The sequence below is a fragment of the Delphinus delphis genome, chromosome 2 (assembly GCF_949987515.2).
Source record: "Delphinus delphis chromosome 2, mDelDel1.2, whole genome shotgun sequence".
Lineage (NCBI taxonomy): Eukaryota > Metazoa > Chordata > Mammalia > Artiodactyla > Delphinidae > Delphinus > Delphinus delphis.
The window spans coordinates 33,019,576-33,035,950 of NC_082684.1; the positions used below are offsets into that span (position 1 = coordinate 33,019,576).

The 16,375-nt window shown below is 44.5% G+C and overlaps 1 protein-coding gene across 2 annotated transcripts in view; it reads right to left on the reverse strand.

Moving 5' to 3' along the window:
* Nucleotides 1-6,057: 6,057 nt before the first annotated feature.
* The window catches only part of SLC39A9 (solute carrier family 39 member 9), a 47,269-nt gene continuing 36,951 nt past the window's right edge, over nt 6,058-16,375 (reverse strand). For both annotated transcript variants that reach the window (XM_060004339.1, XM_060004340.1), the window contains 4 exons: nt 13,840-13,908; nt 12,654-12,739; nt 12,010-12,144; nt 6,058-10,066 (listed from right to left, as the gene is read on the reverse strand). In XM_060004339.1, coding sequence (XP_059860322.1) covers nt 9,836-10,066; nt 12,010-12,144; nt 12,654-12,739; nt 13,840-13,908 — 521 coding nt within the window. In that variant the 3' untranslated portion in view covers nt 6,058-9,835. The remainder of the gene's footprint in view (nt 10,067-12,009; nt 12,145-12,653; nt 12,740-13,839; nt 13,909-16,375) is intronic.

Here is a 16,375-nt window from a genome sequence, read left to right on the forward strand (position 1 = left end):
ACCTGTTGGCCATTTGTATTTCTTCTTTAGAAATATGTCTATTCAGGTCACTTGCCCATTTTTTTTTTTTTTTTTTTTTTTGTGGTATGCGGGCCTCTCACTGTTGTGGCCTCTCACTGTTGTGGCCTCTCCTGTTGCAGAGCACAGGCTCCAGACGTGCAGGCTCAGTGGCCATGGCTCACGGGCCCAGCCGCTCCGCGGCATGTGGGATCTTCCCGGACCGGGGCACGAACCCGTGTCCCCTGCATCGGCAGGCGGACTCTCAACCACTGCGCCACCAGGGAAGCCCTTGCCCACTTTTTAATCAGGTTGCTTTTTTGCTATTGAGTTGTATGAGTTCCTTACATATTTTGGATGTTAACCCTTTATCAGATAAATTGTTTGCAAATCATTTCTCCCATTCCATAGTTTTTTTTTGTTTTTTTTCCATTTTGTTGATTGTTTTCTTTACTGTGAAAAAGAACATACATTTTCATAATGTTGCTTTTATCCATGATCTGCAGGCTCATGTGATGGTCACCATTGTTCCATGAAACAGGTATTAGCATGGCTGTTGTATATGACCAGCCCATGGTAGTTAAATGTGTGAGTACTGACAGCGATCCAGCTCTCTGATCTTACACTTCAGCCAGAGCAAGCCAGACACAGAGTCTTACTTAACGCACTCCGGCCAGGGATGGGCAGGAAGACATTCTCAGACAGGGAACAGTGACAAGGGTCTTCCTGGAGTCACATCCTGATTGGGCCTCAAAAGCTCCCAGCAACTTGGACAGAAGTAGCTCTTCCCATAGTGCCATCTCCTCAGCCCTCAGCCCTCTCTGACCCTGACCCCACCCTCAGGCAAGCAAGCCAGGCTGATGCCAAGTGAAGGACCCAGGAACACTTCTACTGCAGGTTCCCTGAGCTGTCCCGGTGCCCGTGTCGGTCTGATGGCTCGGCCCAGCCCAAGTATGCCTATAGGGCCAAGAAGCAGAAGAAACAGAAAAGATCTGGGCTCCAGGCCAGGCCTTGCTATAGTATCAAATCTCTTCCATAGAAGCTCTTTTCCTCCTCCAACGCTAATTGCATCATTCAGGCTCCTGTCCGGGATTCCACAGGGTATGGAACCAATTCAGCTGAAACTACACTCTCCTCTTGGTTCCTGGGGACCTTTGCCCATCCTTCCATCCTAGCACGTGTCTGTCTGCCTTGTTTGGAGTTTTTCTGTGTATGTCCCTTCCAGACTGTGAGCTCCTTGAAGAGAGGGTCCAGGGCGTGTAGTAGGCGCTCAGCAAATGCTTAGTGAACTGATTTGTCTTCACTTGGCCCGTTCAGACGCCAGTTTCTTGTTTCAATTTGCCACCTGAGTGGAGACTGACTTCTCAGGCCCTCAGCTGACCCTCATCTACAAAACAGAATCTGTGGGGTGGCTGAGAATGGCCATGAAACAATCTTTAGATGGCAGGCTTGTCGCCTGCTTTTAGCGTTAAAGTGGGTTTAATTCCAGGTTCTGCCATCAGCTGTGTGAACTGAGAACAATCATTGGACTTCTCTGGGCTTCCCAGCTTGCTTCATGTAGTCAGTCCTCTTCCACTTGTACCCCTGAAAAGCCTTTTCAAATGACTCCCCACCTACAGCAGGATCCCCGAAGGAATCTCAGCTTGTCACCCTCACTCACATGATCTTCTCAAGACTCAAAGGTGATCATATGAGCCTCCTGTTTAAAACCCTGGAATGGGTCTCCATTCCTTCAACTTCAGCTGCCAGCTCCTGACCTTTGACTAATACCCTCCACAACCTGGTCCCAACTTATTGTCACGGTCACCCCTTGTCACCTTATCCCACATTCTCTGCTCCAGCCACACCCGTTCTAATATTCTGAGGAGACTACCACGCGCTTTCACATCTTCTTTTCACTTGTTCTCTCAGTCTAGAATGTCTTTCTTAACTTCCCCAAATCCTACTTCAAGATTCAGCTCAAATGACTCTTCTTTTGTGAAGCCCTTTCTGATGCCACCCCTTCTGAGGATTGAAACACTTACCTCTTTTTATCGAATTGTATTCCACTTTGACTGCATTTCCTATGACCAAGGGTAGGTCTCAGACGCCTATACTAAGGGGCAGGGCTTGGCTGCCCGCAGGGGAACCCGAGGGGGAAGGGAGGGGGGTAAATGGCACCACGGGTAAGGTCAAAGCCAGCAGCCGAAGGACGAAGGGGATGGGGGATCAAAGGAGCGCACGTGTGGGCCCCGGGCAAATCCCCATTCTAAACGTCTTGAGACCGAGAGGCCATTGCACCAAACTAGACAGCTCTGTTCTCATCAGCAGGGTCAGCCTCTTGCTAGGCTTCTACCCTCTCTGCCAAACACCTGCTCACACTCAAGGTTGCCAGTGTGATGTATTTCTGGGGGTGGCCAAGGATCTCCTGCCCTGCCAGCCTTTTCACTGCACTGACGCGGGCTCTTGGTACCCAACGGCATTGCTGAGGACAGCACGCTGCTCAGAAACACTGAAGGTACAAAGGGCTCCCCCTCGTGGGTGATGTGTAGACTCAAATGTAAACATTAATTTGGCTTCTAAGAACAAGTATTGAATATAATATTTTATTAGGGGACGGGGGGCGGTGTTCAATCTGACCAAAAAGCCCATAGCCATTTGTTGTCACAATCTCACACACTCCCAGAACGTCTGAGGGAGAGCCAGGATGCTGGTTCCTCCTCTAGAACAGAGCCAGCAGTTCATGGGACTAGGTGCCAGGGGCTTGGGTACCAGTGGTAGCTCCATCTTGACTCAGTGAAAAGACCTTGGGCAAGTTACTTTGAAACGTTTGTGACTTCATATATATCATATATGATATTTGATATATGAAGGGCCCCTTCATATATCAAAAGGGGCCCTTCCAACTCTCAGCATCACGTCATCCTTGGACTCTTTCTTCTAGGTCCAATAGCATGTTCTTTTCTGATTTCTCAAAGTACTGAGCAGGCGAAGGGCAGAGACAGAAGAGGAGAAGGTAACACAGGTTCTACTCACATTCCCAGTCCCACCCCACCGTCAGCACAGGGGAAGACTCATTTCACACAGGGGCTGGAGCGGGGGAGGAAACAAGAGGTGGAGGGTGGAGGCTCTGGTGAGACAGTGGTAACAAAGGAAGATGGTAGGCAGGACACTTCCCGATCCAGGGCAAGTCCCCTTAAGTAAACCAGAGAGTTGGGGAGGGTGAAGCGAAGAGAGAAGGAAGATGGGGCACCCCTCCCAGGCCGGGTCAGGTCCTCTGAATATAACTAACACCAATGTTCAGAAGTGGAAGGAGGGAGTCCTTGGGCCCCAGCCAGGAAGTGGGGAAGGCAAGCAGCGATGAGGGAGGGAAAGTCACCAAGCCCCACCTTGAGGTACCAGCAGAGCCACCAGAGTGCAGACTTCTACCTCCACAAGTCATCGTGTTGTGACAGGAGCTGAGGCCAGCCGGACTGCACCCGGGAGTGGCAGTTGAGGCAGGAATTACAAAGACCCTGGCTGGGCCCAATTACCTGTAGGATTTCAAATCTGGAAGCTTCGAAGTCACCTAGGGAGCCAGCATGTCTTGCACACCAGCTCTCACCTCCCCTGTCCTCCAGCCGTGGCACCTCCTAGGCGGAGTCCATCTTCTTGTGCCACCAGGCCTCTGCCCTCGTGGGTCCTCTTTCCCACCTTCACTAGCTCATTCTGCTCAGCCTTTGAGTTCAGCGCAGGTGCTATCTCCCTCTGATGTTCTCCCTGAAGCCCACCCTGGGTTCCTTGCCCCCAGGTGTTCTCTGAGCGCCCAGCATTGCCTTGGCTCCCAGCATTGCCAACTGTTTCCTTGTTCGAATGCCCCACTGAAGCATGAGCTCTTTAAGGATTGGAACTGACCCTTATTGCCTTCTGTACACTCAGCTCTGAGGAGTGCCTCGTCCATAGGAAGGGCTGTTAACCCTGCTGAATGAAGAGGTGGGTTAGTGGAGGAGAGGTGGGGGGCTCAGTCTACTTCCTGTTCCACCCACTGGAGAATATGGTATCTATACCCTCCTGCACCTGACAGCCCTTGAAGTATCTGGTGATGGTTATCAAATTCTGTCCCCAAGAGCATTCCAGACATAAGTAAACAATCCAGTCCCTTCTACACCGCCTCCAAGGCCCTGGCTTCCCATCCCCTCTCCACTGGGCTCCCTCCTCTGACGGCTCTAGAATTTGTCAGGATCCCTTTATGAATGAGGCAACCAGATTGGGACACATGCTTTCACTCACGTCCTTATCCAAAATTTACAGAAATGGGCAATGGCTATCATTGCAACAGAAATCAGTAGCTAAGCCAGAAAGGAGAACCAGGTTTTCTGATCCCTAAATCAGTCACATAGTACCTTACTAACATTAGTTAGTACTGGATTAGTAACCTGAACCCAGGTAATTGCCCACCTATATGCTCAGTCTCCTGCCCTGACTCCCCGCCCCTTTGCTAACTCCCAAGCAGCCCTGGCTTCAGTGTGAGACAAAGGCGGAGCTACACATAAGGCCAGCAGCTGATTCTGCCATGAATCAGGGCAGAAGCTGGTGGGGGAAAAGGAGGGGAGAGCACAGATCACGAAAAAAGTGCCCCCTCAGGGCAGACCAATTCATTTAACAACATATTTTTTGAGAACCTAGCTCCCTGGAGCTTATATTTCAGCAGGGAAGAGGGACAAAACAAAGACATATATTATAAAGCAGATTAAAAGGTGATCAGTGCTACAGAAAAAGAAATAGGGTATGGGCTTTCCTGGTGGTGCAGTGGTTGAGAGTCCGCCTGCCGATGCAGGGGAAGCGGGTTCATGCCCCGGCGGCTGGGCCCATAAGCCGTGGCCGCTGAGCCTGCGCGTCCGGAGCCTGCGGGAGAGGCTGCAACAGTGAGAGGACTGCATAGCGCAAAAAAAAAAAAAAAAAAAAGAAATAGCAGGGTAAAGAACACTGGGGCGGGGGTGAGCAGATTACAGTTTTAAATACAGTAGTCACAGGAGGCCTAATTGAAGGAGACTCTGGACCAAGACCTGGAGGAGGTGAGGGAGCTGGAGGGGTGTTCTCGACACGGGGCAACCAGAGTGGGACACAAAGCAGGCTCATTTCCTAAAAACTACACTGCAGGATGCAGCTCTAGCTTGTAAGAATTAGAAATTAAACAGAATAAGGATTGCTGGCTATTTTGGCTAAAACTGTATATAGACACATGTGTAAATATGTATATGTATACACATACATCTATATACATTTTGATCTCAGGGCAGCAGGATGAAAGGGCTGTTACTTAGTAATGCTGGCTTCTGAAGAGTTCACAACCACCGCTTAAGGCAAAAGAGGGATGAGGCACTTCAGCTGAAAGCTTCCATCAGCGATGGCAGGAATCATAAATACCATGTCCTTTTGGCCTATTTTCTTATTTATGAGGAAAGGTTTTCAGGCAACATGTAACACTCTGGGCACAATCTTTGTAACCAGCTGTAGCACACGTGATACATATAGAAAGTCAGCACAAAGTAGACCAGTGATAATGAAATCTAATGAATAAACATAAGCTATACATTTAAATGATACATTGCTATACAGAGCGTTTATCGGTATATCAGTTAAAAAATGAGATCTAGTACTAAAGTCTACAGAGGGAGAAAACACTTATAAAATTCACAAATTGCACTTCTATTGAAATCTCTATTTCCAGAGTCAGTTGTTCATAGCGTCTACACACTCATATTAGTAACTGTGCCCTTTGAAATGCACCCACTGTGACTGGGATCTATTGGCCTGCTTCTCTTTTCTGGGATTAAATGGCTACCTTTGTAAATAATATTTGCTAACAACAATGGCCATGGAAAAAAACTGTCAATAAATTGCTATCTTTTGGGGCAGATGGTGTATTGAGTGCTTAATCTCCCCTCCTTCCCTAAAGGATGTACATATAGACACATCTTTCCACTGTCCCTCAAAACTTTTCATTACCTTTTCTGATGTTCGAATGTGGGTCCAGTCTGGTCATCAAACAGAAAAAGAAAACTGCCGAGAGGATAAGTAATGAACCACTCACATAAGGTATGCACTAATAAAAATTTAATATCATAAAATAAACCAGAAAACAGCAAAAACATTTTTTTAAACCATTCACAATTAAAGTGGAAAGAGACAAAATTATAAGGCAGCCATCCATGGAATGATTTCATGTTTACAAAGGATCCAGAAAAGGGGACATTTAAAATCACTGTTCAGGCTACTGAACCAGGGGAACTGCAGTGTTGTCCCACGAGACTTCCAACTTGGTAGAAGATGCTATGAGAAAACAGATCAAAGCCAACCTCCATGTGTTAGGCTGGGCATATCTAGAAAATTCCTAATGGTTGTCTAGCCCTTTTATGCAAGTCATACATTTCCCTCAGGTCTCTTCAGGTGAATCTAGATGTCTCAGGTACAAAGGGGCTACATCACTGGTTTTAATTTCATAGCATCTCCAACAGTGCTCTTGGGGTTATGTGGACCATTGTGTATTGAGCAGAAGTTTTGTAATGTAAGGAAGGTACCCCTGTGGAACGCCTATAGAGAGTTCTTGCCTTGCCCTACAGCAGTTTTGGATGAAGCCGGTCATTATTCTCAGTCTCCCAAGGGGGCCCCATAGACAGGTAAGTTCTTTGGGGGCTTGTGCTGTTGACATACATACAGTTCCCACGTTCAGTACCTAGCTACCATGTGTCTGAGAGGCTGGCATGTCCTCCGAGTTCTAATCCTTGAAAAAGAGAAAAACCAGGCAATGACACTTAGAAATAGGCCGGTAAAAAACACAATTACATTTTCTCCTTTCTACAAAGAACTGACCACTCAAAACAGCCATCTCTCTCATTTTTCTAATGATTCAAAATACAGGAACAGACTTGGCTGTCTTGAATAGGGAAATAAAAAGGTGATGAGGGGAAGAGAGAACAACATAGCCTCTGTAGGTGGTACTGTTTCCAACTCTCTACACTCCAGTGCAGAACCTTTGCCTAAAAAATGAAATCTGGCAATAGCATGCACAGGAAAGCCATCAGACCTGGAACATCGCTACTTTGGGGATATGGGAACTGACAAGCAATTCACTGGCGAACAAGTGATGGGAATGCATCAGTAGTGTTTTTCAACTTAATCTGCCATTTAAGAGAGCACTTGAGATCTGAAGAAAGTCTATCCCTACCGAGGAAAGGGAGTCAAATTGCAATTCAGATTAACTTTGGTTATGAGGAAGTAAGGGCCATGCTTTTCATCATCAATTGCATCTCTCTGGTAGCCAATAATTCCATCTGTAATCACGGCAGCAACTTAAGTATTGCCAAGGTTTTCAAATGTGTGAGAGCATTAAGGCATCCACATCGAAGGAGGCAGTTTTAAACAAGAGGAAAATGGAACTGAAATGTGCCAATAAGTGACCATCAGTGTGACCTCTCCTGGGACACTGCCCACCATGAGCAAGTTCTTCCCCCCGTGAAGGAGGCCTCTGCCACGCTGCTCGGTTCCTTGCTGCCTTGAGATGCATTGAGCCCTGTAAGATTAGTATGGCTATTTCTGCCTGCTGACCAGGACGGAAGTAAGTGGTTCCGAGGCAGCAGCTTTAAAATCTGGGAAAGCCCATAGCTCTTGAGAGCTGATAGGCCGTGAAAGGTTTGCTTGTTAATGTGAGGTCCAGAGGGGAAGGCAAATTTGGAAGTTAGATGGTCTGATCCTTGCCAGAGTTCAAGGCCCTACCCAGCAAGATATTGTAGCCAAACTTTTAAATGTGATGGCAAGGCACTGCTGAAAGAGGCTTTGGCCAGCAGAACAAACTTCTGATCATTGCACACAACAATATGATAGAAAGTGCCGCTATCCAAACCGAACCAGACACTAAAATGAGCTATTTACTTAACTAAGTAAATTTCCGGGTAGAGTCAAGGCAACCGCGTTATTTTGAAGGACCAGATGAAACCCTAGGACTCTCCTAAGTCAGAGTTGTTATCAGGAAAGTCACGTAGACTTTCATACTGTACCTTCTGTTGGTTTTAATGTCGTACACAATGGCTGCCAGCCACCATCCAGAACCAGACCCTTTTATGCTACTTTGGTCTACAGCCAGCAGAGGGCTCTCAAGCTCTTTTTCCCCAGCTGCTGACCCAGTAACAAATCTAGGAAGGAAATAAAGATATCCTGGGCATGCTGGCTTATGTGTCCTATAAGATGTTTTACAAACTCCTAAATCCAATGCCCTGACGAAAACAGTCTTGGTTCCCCCTTTCTGTAATGTGGTGTGAAATGGTACAGAAAGTCAAAATAAATTAACAATATATCATATACTTATTTGCTAACACAAGGTTTACAGGGATTTTGGCAAATATGGAAAAATTATCCCAGTTTGCTTAACACTTTTACTATCTCAATTGTTTAAATTACCAGAATATTAGTGATTGTGTCATCTCACATATGAGGAAGTGATATTTTAAGGGCTTAATAAAGCTGCATTTGACACAAAGGTAACTTCACTGAAAGGAATAAAGAACAGACACGAGACTATCTTCATCATCACAGTTCAAGAAGTGGTTGTCCTGATGAGAGAACTCAACTCACAAATATTAACATCACCACCAGCAGTAAGCAGCAAATTGTAGCGAGGAAGGGCTGGAGGGAAAAGTTAGGAGAAAAGCATGGAAAAGATGAAGAGACAAAAGACATGATTTTAATAAGCTTTAAATCAACAGGCAAACACTTCCCATTTATGATACATCTTGACTTTCTTCACTGCTACAGGTGCTTATGTGACACTGACCTAGCAGTCCCCAAGGGGCACCAAGTATTTTGCCAGAGGGACTGCTGGTCTGCTAAGATAAATACTTAAAGAGACAAAAAAAGGACAACATAGGTTTTGGTAATCTTACTTTTAAAAAGGTTATTACAAAGATGTCAGTAACTATCCGAATTCACTTATAATTGAATCCCCTTTAATTTCCAAAGATACTTTGGGACCTGACTGTTCCTGAAGGAAAGCCTATGCCTAAGGAAAGCCCACCTACTAGAACCTGGCTCCTCTATAAAGAATGTGCTGTACAGGCAGCTACTCTACACAAAGGAGAACTTGAAAAGAAATGCTTTATAAAACACTAGTTACCTCTTTAAAAGCTAGTCCACCTCTGTTGCTCCATTTGATGGAATGGCAGGCTCTCTTTAAAGAGACAAGTGCAGAAGGAGGTGTTTAAAAGACTCTCCAGACATACCCTCTTCAGTGGATCTCTCTCTCAAGTAAAAAGTCAGCTTTCAATGTGTCTTGCCGTCCTTTTCCTGACTCTAGCCCCAAATGAACTACTTATCTTTAGCATCTAAGACAGTGGGCATTATGACCTTCATTCAAGGCATAGATGTGGCATAGATGCTAAAGCACCAGACTTACACGGCGAGAACCATGTTAAAAATCAATGGATTAAAGTGGCAGAGCCTCGAAACTAAGAAAGAGATTTAGCTTAATTACAGAACACTGTACTTTCATAATTATTTCATTATGAGTATGAAGGTCTCCACTTTTCCTTAAAACTAAATTCCATCTTCCCTGAGAATAGGGTTAAGGGAAACAACAAAACTCAAAATGCCAAGGGCCCTTGAAAAGACAACACATGGAATGTCTGTATCCTTCGCAGTGTGTTGTTTCTACTCGAAAAGCTTTCCATTACTCCAGGTTTTCATCTCACCTCCCTCCAGAATCTTTAGGGTTACGGGTGGAGATGGGCAAGGTGAGACAAGAGACTGAGGAAGTGAGCAGCTGTCACGTGCTGGCTGTTCTCACTGGATGGAAAACGGCCATGGCCTGAGGCTGGACCCTCAACAGTCAGTGCTGGTGTCCTACTGACAGAGCGAGCGGGATGAGGCAGCCCAGAACCAGGGCTGCTACCTCCAGGCGGCTGAGGCCTCTCCCTCCAGCGGGGTCGGGTTTGTGGCTGTGCCCCATTCCGCCTACCTCAGGGAGGACATGCACCGTGGCAACATAAAGAAATGTCCCAGCAGAGAAAAGCATGGCCACTCCAGTGGCATTGACCTCTGAAAGGGCTTCTTTACTGCTCTGTGAAGTAAGATAGAGAAGAAAAATTAAGTCAAGTAAAATCCAGAGGCAGGAAGAAGTCCCAATAAAAAAATACCCAATATTCATAACTCGTGTTATCTGGGGCACCGGGGACATCCTGAGATCAGAACGATCTTGTTATTTATGGGAAGCTTCCAAACAAGGGTTTAAGACTATTGGTGATGTACACAATTACTTTTTCAAACAAACTTCAAGTCTGGTTGAACAGGTTTGGCCTATATTATTAAGATGGAATCAACAGCATTAATGCAGATATCAAAGTTCATACATTCATTCATTTATTCTACTAATATTAACAAATATGCCATATGCACCAGGCTCTAGGCCAGTGCCTGAGATACAGTGGGAATCGAGACACAGTACTTGCCCTCAAAGAGCCTAGAAATATCTCGTAAGCTAATCTTTATACAATTCATTTCAATTTTTTTTTTTTTTTTTTTTTTGCTGTACGCAGGCCTCTCACTGTTGTGGCCTCTCCCGTTGCGGAGCACAGGCTCCGGACGCGCAGGCTCAGCGGCCATGGCTCACGGGCCCAGCCGCTCCACAGCATGTGGGATCTTCCCGGACCGGGGCACGAAACCGCGTCCCCTGCATCGGCAGGCGGACTCTCAACCACTGTGCCACCAGGGAAGCCCTCATTTCAATTTTTTAAATGAAAAAAGTGGACCTACTAAGACAATTAATTGAAAATTTAAGAACATGCCATAAATGTAATATGTAACTCCATGCCTCCAAAATTATCATACCTTCCTCTCAAAAGTTCTAAAAACTTATATTGATCAATGCAGTAATAAATAGGGTAATATTTATTTATTTAGGCTGCACTGGGTCTTAGTTGCAGCATGTGAGATCTTTTAGTCACGGCATGCATGCAGGATCTAGTCCCCCGACCAGGGATCGACCCCAGACCCCCTGCCTTGCCAACGTGGAGTCTTACTCACTGGACCACCAGGGAAGTCCCAATAGGGTAATATTTAAAAGGGAACTATGTATTGCTCAGTGACTAAAGGACGATAAAGCTCACAATCAGGTGTTAGCAATCCAGATCAACTAACCCTTGATTAACAGGAACTTAACCATTCTTTAACCATCTCATTTCTCATATATTCCTTTCAATACCAATTTTACTATATCAAATACGAATTGAATGACGCTCAGAAGAATCAGTGACCTTCAGAGACAGTGGGGGAAAGTGGTTTCCAGGAACTAGCCCTGAGTTGGTTTGGTTCTAAGATTTTCCTCCTGTTGCCTGCCAATTGATATTTAAGTAAAATGGGTAAGGCTGCTGCTAAGAACTGCGGCCCTAGTGGACAAAATTATAAAGCATGGAAAGGTCCAACTGGAGCAACAGAGCAGAATGCCCGGGCTCTGAGGTGACAAGCGACACATGCCACTTCAGGTCTGGAGCTACACTGAGTGCAATGACGAAGCCCTGGGTACTTAACATGCAGTGATATGGGAGCTGGGAGTAGAAGAATCTGAGTCTCAGCTGAATACAGAGATCTCTGCTCATCGCTTACTGCTCTCAAAGCTGCTGCAACCTTGTCCCTCCCTCACTCTTCCTGTGCCTACTGAAACATTAAATACATTCTGTTGTGACTTATTATGTATCTGTCAAATAAAATTAGCATGTCTGATAAGGTTTAAGTTGTATTATTTTAAAGATCATATATTTGTGCAAGTATTTTTGGAACTGATGGGGAAGAAGTTTTCAAATTAAATGAATAAGAAAATGCTCCAAATTTATGAAGAGGATTGACTTGGAATTAAGATGTACACTTTGTACAGGTTTTTAATTCGAATTTTATCTTTAGTTTGGGGGGTAATTTAACTGAAAAATTCAATATAAGAGACTACACCTTCTAGTAGATCACAAGGAATTAGATACTTGTCTAGATAAGCTAGGAATGAGTCAGACTTACCTTACTTAGTCCTAAGTATGTCACCATGGACATAACTGGTGCTGCCAGTGCAAAGACCAGTAAGTGCTTTCTGATTCGATTCCGCTCGAGGCCTGCATGCATTAAGAAGGAAACCAGCCCAAACGCAGCTGGTGCCTGGAAAAGAAAAACTATCCCTTGTTACTCTGGAAGTTTGGATTGCTTCTACATTATGAAGTACATATCATTTGACTGAATTCTCATACAAGAAAACCAGGCATACTAGTAAGTCTGGGCTTTGACTTTTATGAATTAATGTTCTAAGCTAGAAAATATCCCATTTGTGTGTGTGTGTGCATGTATGTGTGTCTGTGTAATAGTTAAGAAAAGAGTAAAAAGAAAGGAAGAATATTTATGAACAAAAATTACTATGAAATGTAGAAATCTGTAGAGGACTTAACAGTTTGTGTATATGACCATAAAAAAATAAAACCCCTTCAAGTATAAGGTTAAGAAAATGGTAGCAGAAGACCCAGCTATGAACAGATTTATTCAATTCTCTAAAATGAACCGCAATTACGAAAATAACTAAAAAAACTTTCCATTCCAGAAAAACATAATGACCAAAGAGAATTTTTAATTATAAATGTAGTCAATACCAAATCTTACACCAAAATTCTGCTTACCTTATGTAGCATTATTGCCACAAACACAATTAACTGGACACTAGTTTGTGAAGTAGAAGCTGCTGCTCCCAAAGCAACACCGTCAGCTGAATTTGGAAAAAGTGAAACATAAAACACTATAACTATAAATAACAACTATAATAGTTGGTGAGTGACTGGGTGGGCTTTAGAGTCAGATAGAGCTGGACTGGACTCTGGGACGGTTACTTAACCTTTCTGAACCTTAGCCTTCTCATTTCTACAATGGGTTCAATAAAGTATGTATTCCTAGGGTTTTCATGAGGTAACATAGGTGAAGAGCTTAGCATAGGTGCTATTCAATATTCAATTTGTCAGTTATTGTTGCTGTTGTTGGAAAAGTATGATGCTCAAAAATCTACTGATTAATCAATCAAACTGTAATAACAGAAATATCAAAGAATTCCAAAGGAAGCATCTCTGCATCTTGCAGATGAAAAACCAAAATAAAGACACTGCGACTTGGCATAGATGATTTACACGTAATGAGTAAACAGTGGTTGAAATGGATGAATTTTTTTGTTAGAAAAGCATGTTTTACTAGAAAGTCCAGATAACAGTGTGTCACCTTTCACATGCTTTTGTCATTTACAGAGCCCTACTACTCGGACTAGTTTTGGTTATGATTCTAAGGCATGCCCTGTCAGCAATGCTGAGACTTCGACACTCTACAGCCTACCTCTGCCTCACCTGGCACTTGGGTAGATACCCAGCACCAGGGCTACTGAGTACAAAAGTGAGCAGGCTCTTAGGCAGATGAGATCCTACAGTAGAGGTCAGCAAACTTTTTGTCAAAGGGATAGATAGGAAGAATTTTAGCCTTCGTGAGTCATTTGGTCTCTTGCAACTACTCAACTCTACCATTGTGTGAAAGCAGCCACAGATAGTACGTAAACAAGTGGCCATGGCTGTGTTCCAATACAACTTTACTATGGACACTGAAATTTGAATTTCATGTATTTTTCATGTACCACAAATTATTTTCATCCATTAAGAAATACAGAACCATTCTTATTGCAACCCCAACACTGAGTACTCCAGGGCTCATGCTTCTGTTGGAGGCCTTCATTAAGCAACCCTTTCCCCAAAAGGCCAGCCCTAGAGTATTTCATGTGGATGGTCCCTGTGTGACAGAAAAGAAAGGGGTTCCACTGCAATGTGACCCTACCTGCAGCATGGACGACCAGACCCAGCGTGGTGGTGATTTTGGAATTGCTAGGCCTTGCTGTTTCTGGATCTGAAGTAAAAATACGCAAGTCAGCCATGAAGCAACGTGAAACAGAAACTATTAGAACATTCACCTGCGGGTGGAAGAAGTCTTTGAAAGCTCTTAAAGTAGAACATTATTATTTTCCTCACTATTGTCTTTTTTCTTCTGCTTCAAACACTTGGAAGTTTCCCCTGTCCTGAAGAGGTGGGCAGGTGGAAACTCTTCATTTGACCCAGGCTTCCCTGAACAGACAAGATGTCACCCCAAACAGCCTCACACCTCTTAACGCTTCACCTCTCCAAGGAAAGTGCTCTGTGGCGTCTGACCACCTCTCTAGACCAATCTCATTGTCATTGCCTACCCCTCCCCCTCCCCCTCCCCAGCCTCCTGCAACTTTATCTGTATTCTAACATCAAAATGTCGTTCACATTTGCCTTTCTCCATTTTGTTGCCACCATTCTAACCTAAATTTTCATCACCTCAAACCTAAATTAGCAGTAGGCTCCCATCTGGTTGTCTCCCCTTACTCTCATTTCTCCCTAACCTAATTCATCTTACACATCCCTGTCGGATTCATCTTTCTGAATCACCACCCTTGTGATGGGTCAGTTAAGAATCTGCTGCTTTTCAAATTCAGTCCAAACTGCTCTATTAAGTAGGTCTTGAGCCCTCTATCAACTGGTATCATCTCTTTTTTTTTTTAATAAATTTATTTATTTTTGGCTGCATTGGGTCTTTGTTGCTGCTCACGGGCTTTCTCTAGTTGCGAGAGCAGGGACTACTCTTCATTGCAGTGCGCAGGCTTCTCACTGTGGTGGCTTTTCTTTGTTGCAGAGCACAGGCTCTAGGCACATGGGTTTCAGTAGTTGTGGCTCGCAGGCTCAGTAGTTGTGGCTCACAGTCTCTAGAGCACAGGCTCAGTAGCTGTGGCACACGGGCTTCGTTGCTCCGTGGCATGTGGGATCTTCCCAGACCAGGGCTCGAACCCGTGTCTCCTGCATTGGCAGGCAGATTCTTAACCACTGTGCCACCAGGGAAGTCCTCAACTGGTATCATCTTATTTCTTACTGTCCAGTCCAGTTAAACCAGTTTCTGTAACACCCTCTAACAAAAACTGTCTCATTCTCCTTTCCCCAAATCTCCTCACCCCTAATTCTTGGCATGTACTACACTGCCCAGCTCATCAATCCAAAACCAAGACATTGTTCAAAGTCTTAATTCTAGGACCGCTTACTCTGCAAAAGAATCAAAGATTAATTCCAGCTTAGAACAACTCTCCCCTTGCCTAGAAATGTACAGCTCTATGCAGTCTCTACATGCTACTTCAAGGTTTCTTCTGTATTCCACCTTAGATATACAAAACTGTTTTCACTTAAATATGTCCCTCCCAATTGACTGTGAACTATACAGAATTAAATTTTATACTTCTTTCCATTTTTTTATTTGTATTATAGAATGTATCATAGCACTGGTCACCGAACAGTTGCTTAATAAATCCTTGTTGGAGATTAAAAAAAGTATTTATCTGTATTACAGGTATTATAAGAAATATACAGGGCATCCCTGGTGGCGCAGTGGTTGAGAGTCTGCCTGCCAATGCAGGAGATGCGGGTTCGTGCCCCGGTCCGGGAAGATCCCACATGCCGCGGAGCGGCTGGGCCCATGAGCCACGGCCGCTGGGCCTGCGCATCTGGAGCCTGTGCTCCGCAACGGGAGAGGCCACAACAGTGAGAGGCCCGCGTACCGCAAAAAAAAAAAAAAAAAAAAAATTATCTTCTAATTAAAACACTGCAAGAAGGGAAGCTAAAGCCCCTAATCACTCTGAGACAACAGATATTTCAATATCACCCCAAACTGGAAAGAACGATCATATTACACTGTGTGACAAGCTTGTTTTGGCTTTTCTTTACACAGTCTTGTGGTCTAATTATAAGTAGCATCTTAAAAAAAATTAGAGGGGGGCTTCCCTGGTGGCGCAGTGGTTGAGAATTTGCCTGCCAATGCAGGGGACACGGGTTCGAGCCCTGGTCTGGGAAGATCTTACATGCTGCGGAGCAACTGGGCCCGTGAGCCACAACTACTGAGCCTGCGCGTCTGGAGCCTGTGCTCCGCAACAAGAGAGGCCGCGACAGTGAGAGGCCCGCGCACCGCGATGAAGAGTGGCCCCCGCTCGCCACAGCTAGAGAAAGCCCTCGCACAGAAACAAAGACCCAACACACCCAAAAATAAATTAATTAATTAATTTAAAAAAATTAGGTTTAAAATTAAAACACAATTTCTATAAATCTATAGGAAAAGACTCTGATTCAGAATAAATTTAATAAACGAATTAACTTTTACTGATAATAATACATAAAATCCTGCAGGTAATAGGTAAAGTGAGGTCACCAGATACATGAAAACCAGCAAAAACAGTGACCTCTGAGACAAAGCAGGAGGAAAAATAAACACATACTACATTTAATTCTTTGTATGGGGCTACAGGACACTAATG